We start from the raw sequence: 20,679 nt of genomic DNA on the forward strand, positions 1-20,679 counted from the left end.
ATATTTTGATAATCAGATCACTCACTTTTAAATCTAATATCTATCACCAATTTAAAACATCATTTCGAAAGTAAGGGGTAATAGTTTCTGTTTTTTAGCATGTTTTATTTAGAAAAAATATTAAAAAATATATTATTTTTATATTTTTAAATAATTATGATATGTTAATTTTTTTTTTAAAAAAAAGGAGTTTGGGAAAATAAAGTAATTCGTGAAAGAAGTGAGAGACAGCATGGCAAAGTTGTAAATCAATCGCGTTCATTATCTGCAAAAAGCAAACAAATATAAACTACATAAAATGCTCTTAAATAATGATATTCTTTCACGTTCGGACAGAAGGTCTTACAACAATTCAGTTTCTCGCAAAACCAAGGTTCGCAACCTCTCTTAAAGACTCCCGTGGTACTCTAAACAGTAGCTATGGTGATGACACTTGTCCCTATTTCCTTTCTTACTAAAGTCAAAGCCACGTGGCAGCGGGTAATGGAATTACTAATATCACTGATCAACTTATGCTATTTGCCCATGCAAAATACAATCAAGAGCTGAAACAAAATATAACCTGATAGCTAATGTGCATGGATACTGTTTTTAAAAATATTTTTTCATTATAAAAATATATTTTAGAATTTAATAAGTTCCTCTTTTAAAAATAAGGGTTATAAAAATAATCAAAAGAAATTATAATCTTATAAATACAAATAAATAATATTATGATCTTTTCAATGCATTTTAACTATAAGAGTGCATGGTATATATAAACATAATAATTAAATAAAAATAAATTAAAGAATTGTTACAATAGTTAAAATGATAAAAAAGTTAATAGGGGATTAAAAAGTTATTTTTACTGAAAAAAATAAAATAAAAAGATTGTTAGGATTTTGTAATTATTAAACAATTAATTCAAAATATTTAAAAATTATAATTTCAATAAACAAATTTTTTTTTTTAAAATAGATATCATGCAACACGCTCGATGTAAAAAAATAGATATCATGCAACACGCTCGATGTGAGAACACTATTTTTTTTTATTAATTATTATTTCATATGACACTAATCTTATTTTTTTTAATATATAATAAAAATTCTTTAAAATAATTTCATCATATACACCATAAACAAACAAAATCTGAACGACAGAAACCCGCACTCGTGTGCTGTCCGTACGTACTGACACAAAACACGGCCGAGGTAACTCCTTTCCTATCCCGGCGACCAGGAAAATAAATCGCCGTCGAAAGAAAAAAAAGGGGAGGTCGGGGATTAAGTTTATAATCCATTGATTAAAAAACATTAAATAAAAAAGCAATACAGTGATTTTCATCAAACAACAGGAAAGAAACAGAATTTCTTACTGCTGCAAAAAGAGATCTGCTAATACGTTTTCACATTCGTGAAAGTAAGAAAAAAAACTAACAGATCACATGATAAACCTCTCTTTTTGGGGGGTCTTCATCTCTAATCTTTTCTAATGTAAGAATAAAAAGGCAAATAAATTTCTGAAAAATCATGCAATCTCCGGTGGGGGAGGAAGGTTAAGATTAAGATCAAGATCAACAGAACTTCTTGGCGCCTTGATATCTTGATGATTCAAATCAAAGACGATAGGATGATGATGATGATGATGATACCCATTATCAAAAACCGTCTTTTGGTACTGACTCTTCATCACTGCATCAAAATAAATCACCTGCTGATGATTCATCACCATCGGCTGAAACGGCAGTCTCACGGTGGATACAGCTGGACCGAGATTAAGATCCAACGGTGTATCACTGCTGGAAAACTCCACGTTACTGCTTTGACTTGGACTCTGATTGTTATTACTATTGCTGCCGCCGCCGCCACAACTGTTATTCTTGTTGGATGCTTTATGGTTGCTGTCCACAGAGATAGTGTTTTTCCTGACATTCTCGTATGATGGGTAAGCAAAGTTGGTTTTCGCCTTAGAACCACGGAACTCACGTGCGGCAGCATCGTAGGCACGTGCGGCTTCCTCTGCGGTGTCGAAAGTGCCAAGCCAAACCCGGCTCTTCTTACCAGGGTCTCTTATCTCAGCGGCGTATCTTCCCCAAGGCCTCTTTCTCACACCTCTAAAATGCACCTCCTTGCCTCCTCCACCAGCACCACCACACTTGCCGCCCTTATTTTTTTGTTAGAAAAAAAAGAGAGGGTCACTTGATTTAAAAAAAAAAGGAGAAATTAATTATTACTGACTATTCTGATTATGATTGATTTTTATGTTTGTGAGTTTCATTTTATGAGAAGAGTTTGGTATATGTGCTTTTCTTATTTTTTTGTTAGAAAAAAGAGACAGGGTCACTTGATTTAAAAAAAAAGAGAAATTGATTATTGCTGACTATTTTGATTATGATTGATTTTTATGTTTGTGAGTTTCATTTTACGAGAAGAGTTTGATATATGTGATTTTTTTTTTTTATTACTCGAAAAGGTAGATCTGATAACCAGAATAATTCTCCTAATTACTATTTTTCTTTTTCCTTGCCCAATAATATAATTTCACAAATACCTATGTGTTTTTTTTAAAGTAAACAATCATGTAAATTATTCAATTTCGATCCCTTAATATTTTTTTTAATTTTATTTTGTTACAAAATCTCATTTTTGTTATTTTTTGTCCTTGATTGAGAGAGGAGAGAGAGATCGCTGGATTCCGATGATAATAAAAGAAACACGTCGTTGACAACTATTTAAACTACTAAAATAGATAATATTTGTGCCAAATTATTCTATTTGATTAGGAGAGTTCATACTAGGTATTTTTGTTTCTTGAACGGATTCCGACGATAATAAAAAAAACACGTCGTTAACAACTATTTAAACTACTAAAATGGATAATATTTGTGTCAAATTATTCTATTTGATTAGGAGAGTTCATACTAGGTATTTTTGTTTCTTGAAAATTCATAAAAACATAGATCTCAGCCAGGGTTGACTTTTGATTTCGGATTGAGTACAGTTTGTGAGAAGGTTTTTTAGATCATGAATAGATTTATCATTTGATGATGTATAGTCTAATTTGTTCTTAAAAAAAAAAGATGAACGACATGTCATCCACTCTAAGTACAGTTAAAAAATGGTTCAGTTATGCAGACCCTATTAAATAGGCTAGTGATTGACCTTTTTTTTCTCATTTCTTTATTTCAATTAATGCTTTTTTTTATTTGTTTGATAAAAAAATAAACGACATGTCATCCGCTCTAAATACAGTTAAAAAATGGCTCAGTTATACAGGCCCTATTAAATAGGCTAGTGATTGGGCTTTTTTTTCTCATTTGTTAATTTCAATTAATGCTTTTTTTTATTTGTTTTAAAAACTTAATTATATTTACATTAATACTGCTCTTCTATTTTATTTTATTTTGAGAATCTCTTTTAAATGGTAGTGAATTTTTTGTTATGCGTTTAATTTTTTAATTCATCTATAATTTTTTCAATCTTTTATATAAATGAACTATATTTTTAGATGATATTTCTAATATGTGTAGCTTACATATTATTTAATTTTTTTATTTTATTCAATCAATTTAATATATTGATCTATTTTTATTATTATTTGATTAAATAAAAAAATATTCTTTTAAACATATTGCTATGCAGATGAGAAGCATGAATTTACTATCTTGCCCTCGAGAAAAAGTGCTGGGGATACGATTGTCTTTGTAATAAGATTATTTTGATATTTTGAGATTAATGAGGGATAAGACAAAAAAATCACTTTTTTCTTGCACAGTAAAATTGCATGGATGCCCATATAAGTAAGAAATTGTTAGGTTACCATGAAAGGATATTTTTCTATTTTTGTTTGATTATATACTGAATAATAACCATGTTACACTTGGAATAGGACTTTTTCTTTAATTTTTAAAAGCATATTAAAAAGACCTACTTGCCCTTTGAATTTATATTCTTAAGCCTGTGGTTAAAGGGCATTTTATTCATTATGCAATTGGTCTCTTTGTTGTTACTGTGTTGGCCTGGTTAGTTTGGTTTTTCCAAATGAAAATAAATAATAATTAAAAAAATTTATCGTTATTGAGTTGCGTTAACTACTTCATGATTTTTAGATGACGAGTGTGGTTGATTCCAATAGCTAAAAAGACTGTTTTGAGACGGCGTCGACTTCATCTCAATATCTCCTTCATGAAATTGTAGCGCATGCACCAAGATGAACTCCACTTTGATGCTAGAGATCATTTTTTTTTCTTTCCTCTTTTTTCCTTTTACGTGTTGAGCCCTGCCCCATGATTCTTCATATTAGCCCCCAAATCCCCCCTCTCTTTCTTATTTAGTTTTTTTTTTTGTTATTTTTTTAGATAATTTATTAAATTATATTTTTGTTTTGATTTCATACTCATTCATTTTTTTCTTTGTTGAATTTTGTCTTTATTTTTTAATTGCTATATTTTCTAATCTGAGATAATTTTTAGAATTGTATTTTTCTTTACTCCACCTTTCATTAATTTTTCTCCTATTATATTTCATCCTTATTTTTTTAATTGTTGTATTTATTTCTTTTGCAAGATTTTCAAGATTAATAGTGTTTTACTTGATTTTATTTTCTAATATTTAATTGGGTTGGTCAAGCTCGTGTCTAAAATTTCATGAATTGCAAGTTTTGAAAATTAACATAGCTTCATGAGGTTTGCCTAGAATTATCTTGGTTTTTTTATATTGGCTTTTAAGTTGATGTTTTTTTAAATTTATCCTTCAATATTTATTTAATTAATAATTGAACTCTATTTTTATTTCTTAGATTCTATTATCTTGGTTTTATAATTCTTTTTTTTTAATTGAATTAGGTTATCTTAAGTTTTTATATCTTTCATTCTTTGTTGAATTTATTTTTTAAAATAAATTTTATTATTAAATTAAATAAAATTAATTGATTTAATATCGCTCATTTTATTTCATTTTGTTTGGTGTAATTTGGTTTTCTAGGATTTTTTCTAGTGCTCCATATAGTTTCTTCTTCTGATATTGTCATCCAAACTTTTATACTCCATATAGTTTCTTCTGATATTGTCATCCAAACTTTTATAGTTAAGTTTGAACTACCTTAATAAACTCAATTCTGATGAGCAATGTCTACAATTGAAGGACAACGAGTCTCCAGTTACTTTTTTTTCCTTTCTTTTATTGTATTTGTTTTAGCTAATTATTATTATTTTTTATATAATTTATTCATTATCATTACTTATAATTTAAATCATATTATTAAACTATTTGATATTATTAAATTTAACCAAGTTAATAACTCCAATATCAATTTTTTTTTTTAACACAATCATCGTCTGAATACCCCCTTGAAGCGCTTAAAAATCTCGGACCGGCCCGCGGAGCATCTGGTCGCGGCTGGCTATTGATCAAACCAGTCGAAAACGATATATCGGCCACATATGCTTCTTTCCATGAATATATCACATGTCCACACAATCAGTTTTCACTTCAACAATTATTAATCATTTGTCTTTTATGTTTATTTTGAGTGTCACCGTTGATCAAATAATGTAGCAAGAACTCCAATTTAGCCACGAAATAATTTTGTAGTCTACATAAGTGCGTATAGATATCATCATCCCAATCAATTTCATTAACTTTACTTTTAAAGCTGGCCGGTGGGATTCTTTAAACAAATTCATGGATGTAAACAAGAGGGTTTATACTTTAGAGTTTTCATTGAATTGCTAACACTACTAGATAGACGGCGTAAATTACAAATTGGTTCTTATAATTTAGTGAAATAATTAAATTTGTTTCTAGTTTTAGTAACAATTAATTAGTTCTTGTATTCTTAAATATCAACTTAATCATTTTTGCTAGTTTATGTTATTTTTAATTTTATTTGGTTTAAAATTACGAAGAAAACATCAAAAGATTTATGAAAAAAGAAGTTATTTTTTTAAATAAAAAACATTAAATTAAGCAAACATCTTCAATACCATCCAAAAAAATTAATTAGTTTTTCTTAAAACTAGAGGGTTGAATTATATATATATGTCAAGAGATGGGAAGAAAGAATATAGAAATACTCTTCTTTATCATCATATTTTATACGAACATATCAAGAGAAAATTGAACCGCCAATTGACACAATAAAGAATTATCCTTGTTCTGTTTTCTAGAACAGCCAAGTTGAGTTGGATGCACCTAACATTACGGCTGCCTGCAATGTCCAAATTTCACACTAAAACCACACCCCCGACAATTTGCGTGCCGGAGGTTTCCCAAAACCAGACCCCATCACCAACGCTTCCAAATTGACTTCAATTTTCCAAAACACGCCAAGACTTAGTTAGATTTCTTTAAGGAAATATTAAAATCATGTGGGTTTTATTGCGTGGTTTAGTTAATGTAGATAATGAGAAAGTCTTGACAACATAACCTTAATGTCTTCTCAAACATGAAAAACATTGACGCATCTTCCTCTCTATAACGTGTTTACAAGCTAAGAATCTGTGTAGAATTGAGGTTGACATATACTTTTCATTTAATTTTTGTTTTGTTTTAAATTATTTCTTTAGTATTTTTAAATTGTTTTAATATGCTGATATCATAAACAATTTTTTTTTAAATTATTTTAATATATTTTCAAGTCATAAACAATTTTTTTTAAAATTATTTTAATATATTTTCAAGTAAATAACACTTTAAAAAATAAATAAAATTTTCAATTCAACAAATGAATACATATGTTTTTTGGTAAAATTTGTACACAAAGAGGAACAGATATATACATTCAATTTGTATACAATTCAAATGGATGGAATTTAATTCATATACGGAATTCAATACATCCTTCTAACCGCCACGCCAGTAGCCGTCGCCTCCAACCTCACGCAATTCCTTTGTCTATTGAGTGAAAGGCGACGGCTTCCTTCCTATTGGCACTCGGTCTCCCAAGATGGAGACTTTCATTTCTGACTTCGAGGACATAATTCTATATAAAAAAAATCTGTATGGGAAACAATTTAGCTAGACTGAGATTCTTAATTACAAGTATTTCTTATTAAAAAATAATTTTGTTTTTGTTTTTTCTTTTAAAGAAAATCCCGTTTTGGCATGGCAAGATTGTTAATTACCGAAGTAACAAAGGACATGAACCTCGAGCTAGGACGCATTATAATGGGATCCTAAATTTCTAAGAAATTCTTTCGAAAATTAATTTTGAGGGGCAATTAAATAAAAAACTAGGAAGACATACGTGAAAGGGAGAGCAAGGCGTGGTGGCTGGCTGCTATGCTTTAAAGTCTACCCATACCATAGAGTCAACAAAAGCATTTTGCATGCATGTTAATTCATGGAAGACGCGGAAGTGAAATCATTTACTCCACGTGTTGACTTCACACGAAAGCTTGAAAAGGGAGAATAAAGAATCTGTAGTTAAATCGAATTTAAAAAAAAATTGATTTTTTTTAGTTTTAAATTATTTTTTTAATCATTTTAATATATAAATATCAAAAATAAATTTTGAAAAAATACTATTTTAATATATTTTAAAATAAAAAACATTTTAAAAAACAAATTAACTAGTTAATTAAGTTTGAAAATCCAAACCATCACATGTTTTTTTCTTTTATCATTAAAAACTCTCAACTAAATCTCACTGCCTCGTTTTTCTTATTCTAATTATGAGACAAAAAAAAAAAAAAACACCCAAAAACTTTATTTTTCTTGAAACAAGAAACTTCAAGGAAAGACAGAAAGAGATGCTCCTTCTTGCGTGAGAGGTGCCAAATGGAGCATACATTGAATTTTATTATTTCTGTACTCAGTTTTTAAATGCAAAACCAACTTGGTTTTGGCCTATTCAGAATGATTTAAAGTTCATTGAGATCTTGCGAGGAAGTGGTAGGGTATAATAGCAACAAAACCATTCCCTTCTTATCAATGAAACCATATATATATATTAGATTATCTCTGATTCAAGTTGTAGAATTTTTCTGAACATTTTTTATTTCAACTTGACGGTCCATATATGTGCAATAATTGAGGCAAACACATTCTTTCAATACTCAAGCTTCATTTACATATCATGCACAGTGAGTTTGTCTGGAAGGAAAGAAATGTTCATCACCATCATTTCTTTTGATCCAAAACCAACAACGGGTTTTAAATCTTTCTGGCCACAAATCCATAACAGTTATTTATTAAAATATTTTTACTTGAAAATATATTAAAATAATTTTTTTTTAAAATTTTATTTTTTACATCAGTACATCAGAATGTTTTAATAATAAAAAATAAAAAATATTTTTTATTTTTTAATTGCAAAAACAAACATCCTTAATTTTTCCTCCAAAAAACCAAACCTGGCAGCCGGCAGTCTCATTTTCATGGACATAAGGAAAATATTTCAACATGGCTTATATATAGAATATGCTTTGTTTGCTGTACTATGCGTCAATTCTCTGTAAAATCTATGTTGACTTATTAACTAATCTGTTCTCCTCTAATAATAATAATAATAATAATATGGTTGTGTTTAAATTATGCTTCTTAGCAAGCTAAACCGCGTTGTTTTGGAATAAATAATGGAACATCATCTAATGCTTTTAATACTTTCTAAGAAATTGCCAAGACTGACATTTTGATCTCCTCTTTACTTCCAAGACGCGTCAAGTTTAAACCACAAGGCTGCCTTTAATTATTATATGCCATGCATAATTGTATTTCTCCTTTTTAAATCATGCCTGGTTGCTGCTTCAGTCATCATTGTTCTTAACCCTTGGCCAGGCTCTGATCCAAAAAAAAACCTGTGATTTGGAGTCTGGATTGAATTTTAAAAATAAAAAACATTCACCCATAAAATTTAATTGGTTTAACAGATGCAGTTAACTGATAATTACCATATATATTAACAAATTTAAAAGAAAAACAAGTTGTGTTGATCAATAACCTATTAATTAACCAGGCATTTTTTTAGATTAGTTATGATAACTGTGGTTTCGCAGCCATTTACAGGAAGACACGTTATGGATTGGCTGTTTCAATTAGTCCCAATTCCATCATAATCCATTGAAATCCAATGTTTCATTTAGATATTAACTCCATATTTTGTAGCTATATTTGATCCTATCTGCCATTTCTCTAATTTATCCTATCAGCTTCCACTTGCTGGGTTTTCATGCAATGCATTTGATAATTGTCTTGTTTTTATTCCATCGTGCTCTATTTGTTTTGAATGCTTTGGTAAAAGGAAAACAAAAACCAAACTAAGGTGGAAAAACATTCTGGAGCAAGATACAGAATATGTGGATTCGTATAGTGCAATTTAATTTTTTTTTTCCCTTCAAATATTTTCTATTTTGATCACTAAACTTTTCTTTTTCAATTTAGTTCTTTTACATCATGTGGACTAGGACCTGGCCTTATAATTCGTTTCAATTTGCTTATTATAAGGTTCATACAGTATCAATTTTTTTTATATTAAGCTAATACTTGATTTGATAAAATAGAATTTAATTTTATTACTTAAAACAATTTCAAACCATGGGGGACCAAATTTGACAATGAAACAAAAATAAAATAGCTTTTTTTCTTTTTTTCTTTATTTTTTTATCCCTGTTTATTAAGATCTTGACGTTTTAGTAGTGCACTTTATTTACTTTGCATTTCAGCTCATGAAATTTCTGGGGGTAAAGAGTCACCAAAATATAGTAGACGAGAGATAAATTCGTTGGATAACCAAGTCTCAAAAAAAAAAAAACTTAAATTTGATGCTAATGTATTCATCTCGATAAAAATAGTGTTATTAAGATATTTTTGAACTTTTATATCAATAGAAAAGATAGATTAGAATTAAAAGATATTTTTTTATATGATTTAATCTTATGTTTTTTTTATCGACTTAAAGTTGTTTTAAGATTAGAAATTGGTTTACTAAGATTCTTAGGATGCTTATTACATGTTTTTAGATGAAAATGAGTTTTTAGTTTCAAAAAACATGGATCTAAATTTTTGACTACCTCTTTGGTGGCAAGATTCTATATTAGTGGATGATGCATAATTTGCCTTTAAATAAAAAAAAAAAAAAAGAGAGCATGAAATGTCATCCGTCTACTTTTAAAAGATGTTGCTAGGCGTGAGTATTTGACCTTTTATTTTGTTCTACTAAATACCATTTTATTTTTTCTTAGTTTCTACATAAGATTATAATGTTTTATTTTGTAATATCAGCTACCACTCTTTTATTATTTTAATATATTTGCATCAAAATTATCAAAATATTTTTTTAAAAAAACTTCCTTTTATGATTATGATAAACTTTTGTTTATAAAAAAATAAATATTCAGGTAAAAATCTTAAAAAAGGAAAAGCACTATCAAAAAAGAGGTTGTAATTAAAGAAATAATTTTTTATATTTATTTTAGACTGTTCAATTTTATTTTGGTATTATTCTAATTATTTTTTATTTTTATAAGATAAAGCACATGGCACAGAGAAGCTATTTTTTTGTCAAGGAAAATTGATTAATAAGAAAAGCAAGAATTATAGAAGCAAATTACTTTGTTAGACATTAAAAGATGCAACCAAAAATTATTGTAATAAATTATTTAGAATTATATTTGTCGTGACATACATGATGTCATGTGATAAAGCTATCTTCTGGAATTTAAAGGAGGGTTTAGGTTTAATCATAAAGTTATAATTATAGGATTTATTAGTCGTTATCTAATATTATGGTCACTAAAAAACTTTATGGTTTGCGAGAGTCTGGGTAAGGGGAGTACACTCTACCTAAGATAAACTATATTGTTAATTGATTGTTTTTCTAGGCTATGTTTTTATCCATTGGTCTTATCTAATGTTCAAGCCAGATCTTTTTATAAGAAAATCTCTATTTTATTGGGTTAAATCATAATCATTCTAAGGCTTAACATCGCATTTATTTTCTATTTTCAATATCTGAGAGTATACTTTACAATGCGATTTTGTTCCCTCAAATATTAAAGTCAAAGCTAAATCCGACCACTCCAAATAACAAACTAATTGTTGTGGGATTTTTGGTATTTTGGTCAAACTCTAATAGATAATCATAAATCAATTACGATATCCATTTTATATTTTTAAAACATGATAAAAATATGATTTTATCCTTTTTTAAAAATATGTGTGAAAAACGTTTAGGATTTAGCCGTATGCATGAAAATAAAATATTTTTTGTATTTTTGAATTGAGGGATTTTTTTTTAAACTTCAGAGAAACATCAAATATTTTTAATACCATGTTTGTATTTTACAATATAAGTCTACTACCCAATGTTAGGTGAAATTGTTGGAAAAGCACACGATAGACCTATAAATGATTTCAAAATGGTGATTGAATTTTTTTTTACATTTTTTTTCTTTTTATTAGGCTTGTTTAGGTAAACATTAAAACAAAGATAGATTAAAAACTAAGAAAAGGTATTAGGATGTGTTAGGCAAACACACCCTTTGTCTAACAAATGGGCTATTTGGGCTCGAGGCCCAATTTTTTTTTTAAAAAATGGTTTAGACCCAACCTAGCCATGTGGGCTAGGTTGAGGGTCTAACTCATCTTAACCTTTGCCTGATTTTTCTTGATGTTAGAAATCATGTTGACAATGCTAGTATATTATTTTTGTTAATCAGAAAAAAAAAGGAACTTTCGATTTAGCTTGTAGACAATATTTTAATTTCAGGTACTACAATTTAATTTGTGAATTTTTTTTTTAACTTGCCTAAAAAAGAAGGATATGAAGTGCAATTATTGTAAAGAGGAGGGTCTAATATGTAATTTTGCTTTGATAACATTTAATGAGGTATAAATATCTTTTCCATCGATATTAATGTTTGATGGAAATATGATAGGTCCTTGTAAGACTTTTATACACCTAAAAAGTGTGGGGGAGATTAGGCTCCAAGACATCAAATATAGCTAAACTCATGGAGATTGAAATTTGCCCATGGGTTAGACCCAAGGGAATGAGCAATTTTTCATCTTCGTCAGACCTATATTACCTCGAATTTGGCTAACTATCATATCCAAGTATGTTGGACTTGACGGATAGCCAAGTCCAAATACCTTGGGCCTAACATGTTTGTTAGACCCACGTTATCTTAGACTTGGCAGACTGCCAAGTCCAAGTATCTTAGGTCTGACATGTTTGCCAAATCTGTATTACCTCATGTCTTTGGGCATGCAAGGGAGGATGGTCGTTAACCTGAACTTGGATAAATACAAAGTCTAGGTACTTTGGATCTGACATATTTGTTACAGTTATGTTATTCTATATTTAGCTGACTGCCACATTCAAGTACGTTGGGTTTGACATATTTTCCATGCTCACATTACTTTGGACTTGACAAATAGCTAAGTCCAAGTACGTTGGACTTGGCAGATGACCAAGTGTAGGTGCCTTGGGTCTGCAATATTTGCCAGACCCACATTATCTTTGACTTGGTTAACTGTCAAGTTCATGTGCCTTGGGTCTTACATGTTTGTCAGACTCCCATTACCTCATTACATATGGAGTGTCTAATGGAGGATGATCATTCCTTTGAGCGTGTCTAAGGGAGGATGCACATTCTAATGGGTATGACAAGGGCTTGGCATACTACGAAGCCTAGCGTGCCCGGGGCTTCACACACTACTAAGCCTAATAGTGTCTAAGTCTCGCTGACTCCAGACCCAAGGTGCTGGTGTGCCAAGCCTAATTGTGGTTAGGCATTCCCGACGCTTGACACACTATGAAGCCCAATTATGTCTAGGTTGAGCCAACACCATACCCAGCACACCCAAAGCTTGGTACACTACCAAGTCCCCGTGTGGCTAAGCTTGGCAATTTGTCAAGCCCTTACTCGAGACAAGCTCATTTACTTGGACGTGCTCAGGGGAGGATGATTATAAGAGTTTTTTAGGCTTGTTAAAAATGAGTTTATCAACAAGGCGAGTAAGAAGTCCTAGTGAAGAAGAGGTCCCAACATTACCTTTTCTCCTAAACAACTTAGCCACCAACAAATGCATGAAAAAGCTATATGTCAAATTTAGAAAAAATAAGGAAAATTATTTAAAATAGAAAATCAATATCTTCATTACCCATACTGTACTATGAGAACATATACGATCTCTACAGTAAATTGACCTTCAACAATGATCCTTATGCAAGGAAATGAAAGCAGAGTCGAAAGTTGTCAACAAGTAAAGGTATGTTTAAAATGTGCGAGATGAAAAACACATTTTCCAAAGCAAGTAATTAAATTAAATAAATAAAAAATTAATAGAGGAGGGGATTTTACTATACCCCTCTTCACAAAACACTATTCATCATAATATTGTTTTTTTTTTTTTGTTATTTTTTGTTATTTTTTTCAATTTCAATTCAATTCTTTCATATTATACTTATTGGGGATTTAACTTTAAGATGCTTTCATTTATTTTTTATGATGTTATCATAATCTTATAACATGAATTGTAATTAGATGAGTTAACTCGGTTGACTCAAGTTTTTTTTTTTCACTTTCCTAATTGATTTTTGTTTTCAATTTTATCCTTTAATATTAGATTGATTGAGAATTAAATTTTGTGATTTAGTTCCATTTTTTTCTATGACGTTATCCCGTATCTCATGAATCGGGTCACAGGTTTGGTAGGTTAACCCATGTTAACTCGAGTTATTTTTTTGTGTTCTTTTTTAATTTCATCTTTTAACAATAGGTTACCTTGGAATTAAACGTAATAATTTATTTTAATTTGTTTTTTATTGGATTTGTTCAGTTTCATGACTCAACTCGCAGGTTTAGTAGTTTAACTCAGGTTTACTCAGAAAGTACATAAGTTTAAGTTCTTTTTTTTTTCTTGCACAATTGAGCATTTTGATCCCAAATTAGCACCAAATTACATATTATTTTTTTTTGTAAGAAAGGGTTGTATTGAAAGAGAGAGGACTAAACTGAAAAGAGTGAATAAAATAGGTAGCGACTTTGAATTTCATATGAAAAGTTTATTTTAGTCCCCCAACTTTTTTTTGTTATTAGGTGATCGATCCCTTTAGTTTTTATAAATTCAATTTTAGTATCAAACATCATTTCCCTCATTTTCAATCTTTTTGTTTGTGATACGAGAGAGAGAGAGAGAGTCTCGTTGGATTCCAGTATAGAGAAAAAAAGTGATCATTGACAAAGATTACAATAATAAAAATAGTCAATATCACTGTCAATGGATCCCATTTCATAAAAGGGAGTTTCATCTAGGTGTTTTTTTTTCTTTCTCTTTACCCTAGATAACGAATCTGACCACGATAATATTTTTGGATTCGGTTGATTTTAGTTTTTTAAGTCATTTGTTTTTTAGTTGTTTTATGTCATGAATAGATTTATCAAGATGTTTATGGTATTTTTTAGATGATTTGGGTCAAAGAAGAGTTTTTTAGTAAAAAAACTCAAAGTCGTATTTTTTAAGCGACCTTTGGTCACTAAATTATATAGAAAGCAGATAACGCATCGTCTATTATTTAAAAAAAAAATAGGGGGACGACCCTTTAGAAAATAAAAAAAAATTAATGCCAAGTCTAGGTGCATAAGTTGGGTGGGAAGTCCCATGCTTATTGCCTTTTTTTTTAATGCCCAAGCATGTTGGGATACATGATCCATGTGTATAGGCTCTTTTTTTATATATATTTAGGTTGAAAAAAAATGATAAATAAAGTTATCGAACCCAATTGAATTCATGAGTATTGTTTCATATATAATGAGCTAATCCACAACATTCGAGCTATTTTTTTGTTTAATGTTTTTTATATTCTTTATTTAAAAAAAATCACTTTTTTATTATTGATAATCTATTTTTTTTAATTCAACCTATCACAGATTTTTTTCATTAAAAAAATTATCATACTTTTTATTGATAAATAATTTTATTGAATCTCAAATAAATTTTTTTATTGAATCTCATGACATGCATGATTTTCATTGCAAATTTGCTTGGTTAAAATATATTTTTTTATTTATTGTTTTTATTTCAATAATAAATAAAAATATTTTTCAATTCAGTTAAAATCTAGTTTGAATTTAAGATATATTACAAGTACCTAATTTTTTTTTTTACATTTAACTTTTTTCTCTCTAACTCGCGGTATTTCACATGTCAACGGGCTATTCTGTGTGTGTGTATCTTGTCGATAATACCTGAATCCATAGCGAGAAAAATTGTCAATTGTTTCACTAAACTAAAACTAAGACAATATCATTAATTATAACCAGCCAGTGCAGTATTTAACGTTAATTATTGCTGTCCAAATCTGAGTTTTTTCTTTCTGGCCAACAAGAACCATGAGACCGTTACGCTCTCTCCGCTCCCTGGGTCATCATTAAACGTCAACGTATTAGAGATTCAGCGTCAAACCGACGTCGATCCTCGTAAAAAACACTAGGCACTTCTCATCAGTCAAAGTCGTTGGCGCCATATAGACGGAAAGTCTCCAATTAAATCACGTCACGTGTGAGTTTCTGGTATAGCCGCCTTTTTACGATGTGTTCCCATTTATCAAAGTCAGAACAAATGGTGAAACTACATTTTGGTCCTGAAAATGCATAAACATTCCCTTCTAACCTCATAGTTTAGCAATTTCATTTATTACCCCTGAAAGTTACTAAAAGTTCAATTTTTCCTTTACTACTAAGTTAATAACAAGAACATGAACCTTTCAAATTTATCTTCTTTCCTCATATTCATGGAAACATAATACAAAGACTCCGAAGATCTAATAGATAGGACTAAGAACTGAACGTAAAGAAACTAAAGGGGTGAGATTAAACTTGTAGGAGTAGAAATAGAATGCTCATGAATATATAGGGATCCAAATGAAGCTTACCCGTCAAAAACTCAAAAACAACAACCCGGAACATTACCTTCAGTTCCGAACTCGAAAAACACGATATTAAAATGCTAGAATAAAAGAAAGAGCAAACCATAAAGACCAATTCAATGAGAGGTCCCTTCCTTCATTTAGCACCAAAACTCCTCTCTAACTCCTCCATAACTGCTAAAGCCCTACAAGTTTAATTTTCTCACGTAAAAAAGCTGTCTGAGTGGATTAGTTATATATGTATGTTTTGATGGCAAATAATCGGCTTGATGCTCAGGCAGCAGCGGAGAAGGCGGTGTCTGTGATTGGATTTGGTTATGATTTGACCAAAGATATTCGATTGTCATATTGCAAGCCAGATCTTTTTGGGTCTAGATTGATCAAGCTGGACCTCACTCGGAATAAAGAGCTTGTGATTCCTGGTGGGGTTGTTGTTCAAAACGTGCCTCATGGTATTAAGTGTGATAAAGGAGAGAGGACGAGGTTTCTCTCTGATGTTCTCTCCTTCAATCAGGTTTGTGATTTAATGGGAAATTCAAGATTTCTTTTTCTTTTTCTTTTTCAGAGAGATATGGCGGGTGTTTTTTCAATCATGGAACTGTTGCTTCTTCTTGCTGTTTTTTAGGTAGTTTTATTGTAGTTGGTGTGTGCTGACTTTCAAGTCAATGGTACTATAATTAGGTCAATGATTAAATTTGGATTCATGATAGGCAACCCATTATTACAACTTTCTGTAAAGGGCTCCGTCATTCTAAAATCCGGATTCATTTCTCGTCGCAAATATTCAAGTGTAGCATACCATATCTCAATGGATTGGCTTATTTTTTCTATCGCGTCTACATTTCCACAATGATGGTCTGTGATCATGAATTTGATCAAAACAATGACCGGAACAATCTTTATAGTGATTCTTGTACTTGTCTAATCTTGTTTATTGTTAATTTCCTTGTAGATGTCAGAGAAATTCAATCAAGAACTGTGTTTATCAGGTAAAATTCCCTCGGGACTGTTCAATACCATGTTTAACTTCAGGGGTAGTTGGCAGAAGGATGCAGCTTCAGCAAAAAGTCTTGCTTTTGATGGTTGGTTCATAACACTATATAACATTGAGTTGGAAAGATCCCATATTACGTTGTCTGAAAAGGTGAAGCAAGAAGTGCCTACTACATGGGATCCTGTTGCCCTTGCTGAGTACGTTCTCTTAATCTCAAAGCTGATCAACTTGTGTAAAATTATTGGTCTAAGTAATTAGGAAAACCTGAAGAAAACAAGTTAGATGCATGTTTAATTATTTCCAAATGGTTAAAGTGTTCTCGCGCGCTTGTGTTGGAGTGGGAGTTAGATAGTTTAACCTGAAAAAAGGTGACAAAAACTGATGGTGACTTAGATTATTTTTTTTTCAATGTTATGAATAACACAAGGATTTCAGGGAAGTAAATGGTTCATATTAAAAAAAACAACTCATAGAGCTGTACTAGATCTGAATTTAACCCTCGTGTCCAAAAACAATTTAAAGAAGAAGCTAGTCTGTCATAGGATTTGATTCTATTGATGGTTTTATGAAATTAATATGCATTTTCGTACTTAGTTTTTTTCCCTGCTGAGAACCCATTTTAGCTCCCAAAAATAGCATATTTTGATGTTTAATAATAGATGATGAGCTTAGATGATTCAAACACTAGACACTTGAGGATATCCTGTGGAAGAAATTATTAAAGAGGAAAGTTTTTATGTCGAGGCAAATTCTGAGGTGGAAGCAATTTGCTTCAATTTGCATGTTCACGTATTTTCTTTCCTTCGTGTTTTCTGTAAGCTAATATTCTAGTGGAAGTTAAGTTATTGAGAGCTTTGCCATTTAGATTGAATGAGTGCAGATCTTGAATAACATGATCTTCCAGGTTTATTGAGAAATATGGCACTCATATTGTTGTCGGGGTAAAAATGGGAGGTAAAGATGTGATACACATGAAGCAGCTACAAAAATCAAATCTTGAGCCCCCTGAAGTGCAGAAATTGTTAAAGGAATATGCTGATAAGCTGTTCTTCGGAGATGTTGACCCTGCTGGATTACCAGGAAAACCAAAGGTAATTAAATCTCGCAAATAAGATACTCGTCATTGTCATGGTCTTTCTCCAAAAACTTATTGGAGAGGATATACGTACGATGAGTGGTGCATCACACAATTCACAAGGGTGAGAAATGAAATCACAATTCACTGGGTAATTATCATGGGGTTTGTAAGATATATAGGAAGAAATCATGGTGATTACGTTTGTTCCATATGGTATTCCTGTTTAATGTTTCAGGATGAACACGTTATGTCTTGGGATTTCAATGGAGTATTTGCCCATTCGAATAGGCCGCCTGTCATTACTTCCATAAAGAATGAGGTGGGCTTCGTTGGTATATGTTGTAACAGATGTTTCAGGCAACCTGCCCCACATAAGTCGAGATTTTTATCTGATGGATTTATTTCATGTGCAGGATTTAACGAGCATTTGTATCCGAAGGGGAGGTGTGGATGTTGGCCAAAGCCATAACCAGTGGCTTTCAACTATATCACAGTCGCCAAATGTTATTTCAATGTCCCTTGTGCCTATAACTTCTCTTCTGAATGGTATTCGAGGCAACGGATTCTTAAACCATGCGGTGAATCTATACCTTCGATGTGTGTACCTATCTTTCCTCAAAATTTTGGGCTCTCCATAAGTGCTTTGATTATGCTGCAATACTGCATTCAATAAGTATAAAGGAGTTAAAAAACAAACAAACAAATGAAGTGCTCGAAAAGATTCGATGCCAACCCTTGCATGTTTGCTAGCTAGACACTTTTGAGCCTGAATCCTTGACATTTAGCCTTGTTGCATTGTTTTACTGGGTTGGCCTTTTCACTCTGTTTGGTTACCATTTCCTGATCAGTCCCTGCATGGATTCAACTAGATGTTAAAGGATATGCAACTGGTTTGTTAGCTTTTGCAGATGTTGTGGAGAATAATAAAGTACATTTAGTAGATTCAATGCTTGGTGACTATGGTCATTTGGGCGTAGCTGGATCATTTATATCTTGATAAATTATTTCATCTGAATCTTGTTCATCTATATTTGAGAAATCTCCGTTAGTGTTTGTTGGCATCTTTGCTGATCTTTGATCAATCATGCAGACAAACCTCCAACAGAGGAACTTCACCAGTTTTTAGAGTTTCAGTTGCCTCGGCAATGGGCTCCAGTATATGGTGACCTGCCTCTTACTCTTAAGCGTAGAAAACAAGCAACCCCATCTCTTAGGTTCACCTTCATGGGCCCTAAGCTTTATGTCAACATCACACAGGTAATGCCTTGAACCGCAGCATGTTAGAATTACTCCAAGCATTGATTCCAAGATCTTAAAACGATATGTGATTGCTGGTGATAGTGTACCTGGACCCTAAAGGCCTAACTTAATGAGCTCAAGTGCACTTCTTAAAACATCTCCTCAAAAATGAAAAGATAAAAGGAAATAAGGAAAGATAATCATAATTTGGATATGTTCACGGTCTGCAGAATGTTAAATCATCAGAGTCAGTGATTATGGTTTTCCAGAATTTAAAAGATAATCATCATTCTAGTTTTAAAGATTCTAAATCCAAGCGTTCAGGTTGATTCTGGAAATCGGCCAGTGACAGGAATCCGCTTACATTTGGAGGGCAAGAGAAGTGACCATTTGGCTATCCATCTCCAGCATCTTTCCTCTCTTCCCAATATGCTCCAACTCTCAGATGATCGGCACGAATCAACTCATGAACCTGAAGACCGAGACTATTTTGAACCAGTTCTATGGAGCATATTCTCACATGTCTGCACTGCCCCAGTGGAGTACAATGGTGCCCGCATTGATGACACCGCTTCTATTGTAACAATGGCCTGGTTCGAGGTAAAGGTTGTTGGGATGAAGAAAGTCCTGTTCCTGAGGCTTGGTTTCTCAATGGTGGCATCTGCAAGACTCCGCAGGTCAGAATGGGTTGGATCTTCAGCCTTGTCAAGAAAATCGGGGGTCTTCTCGATGTTGATTAGCACTAGGTTTAGTGCAGGATTAAATCCACCAGAGAAGCCAGTGAAAGTAAACTTGAATTCTGCGGTTTTTCCTGGAGGCCCGCCTTTACCATCAAGAGCACCGAAAATGTCAAACTTTGTGGACACAATGGAAATGGTGAGAGGTCCAGAGGACCTGCCTGGATATTGGGTGGTCACTGGAGCTAAGCTCTGTGTGGACGGTGGTAGAATCTCAATCAAAGTCAAGTATTCACTGTTAGCCATAATATCGGAGGAGTCAATGATGATGTTGTGAGAACTTGCATGAGGGAAAGAATGCATTCGTTCCTACTGTTGTAACTTGCTAATGATAACCATGTAATTTTCTCAAGTAATATTTTCAAAAAAAAAAATCAGATTTTTTACGTCATTTGGTCCCAAGCTAGAATAGCAAAAGAACTACCAACTTTTTCTTGTTCTACCTGGCTATTGGCATTTGTGTCTGTGTGCGGGGACTTTTGCTTGTGTGTTGGTTCTTAACAAATTGTATCAGAGAGCTTGGAAGAAAAAAGAAAGCACAGGTACTGCAGCAAAACATGTCTTCCTTGATGAAAACGCAACAGGTAGTCCTTCGAGCAAAACACGCAACAACAACGAGACTTTCAGTGCAGATGCAATGGCAACCTCCATTGACGAGTGAGACTTCTTCCTATTGAAGTAAACTCAATCTAGAAGGTCAAGGCAGCCACCAACTATTATTGTCCAGCAACCAACCGACCAATCGCCAGCTGCTTTCACACCGTCGGCCACAAACC

General features: G+C 31.7%; 2 protein-coding genes across 2 annotated transcripts; one reads left to right on the forward strand and one right to left on the reverse strand.

Moving 5' to 3' along the window:
• Window positions 1-1,267: 1,267 nt before the first annotated feature.
• On the reverse strand, window positions 1,268-2,154 carry LOC105138899 (ethylene-responsive transcription factor 11-like; the record flags this gene model as incomplete). Its single annotated transcript, XM_011045132.1, has 1 exon — window positions 1,268-2,154. A coding segment is annotated over one exon (642 nt), but the record flags the coding sequence as incomplete, so codon positions are not given.
• Window positions 2,155-15,901: 13,747 nt separating this feature from the next.
• Window positions 15,902-20,327, forward strand: LOC105138893 (MACPF domain-containing protein NSL1-like). Its single transcript, XM_011045122.1, has 7 exons — window positions 15,902-16,369; window positions 16,808-17,046; window positions 17,754-17,940; window positions 18,163-18,246; window positions 18,341-18,524; window positions 19,018-19,184; window positions 19,491-20,327. Exons 1-7 carry the CDS (start codon window positions 16,094-16,096, stop codon window positions 20,178-20,180), a joined length of 1,827 nt encoding a protein of 608 aa, XP_011043424.1. The 5' UTR covers window positions 15,902-16,093; the 3' UTR covers window positions 20,181-20,327.
• The last annotated feature ends 352 nt before the right edge of the window (window positions 20,328-20,679 follow it).

This window comes from Populus euphratica, unplaced genomic scaffold (genome assembly GCF_000495115.2).
Source record: "Populus euphratica unplaced genomic scaffold, PopEup_1.0 scaffold84.1, whole genome shotgun sequence".
Taxonomy (NCBI): domain Eukaryota; kingdom Viridiplantae; phylum Streptophyta; class Magnoliopsida; order Malpighiales; family Salicaceae; genus Populus; species Populus euphratica.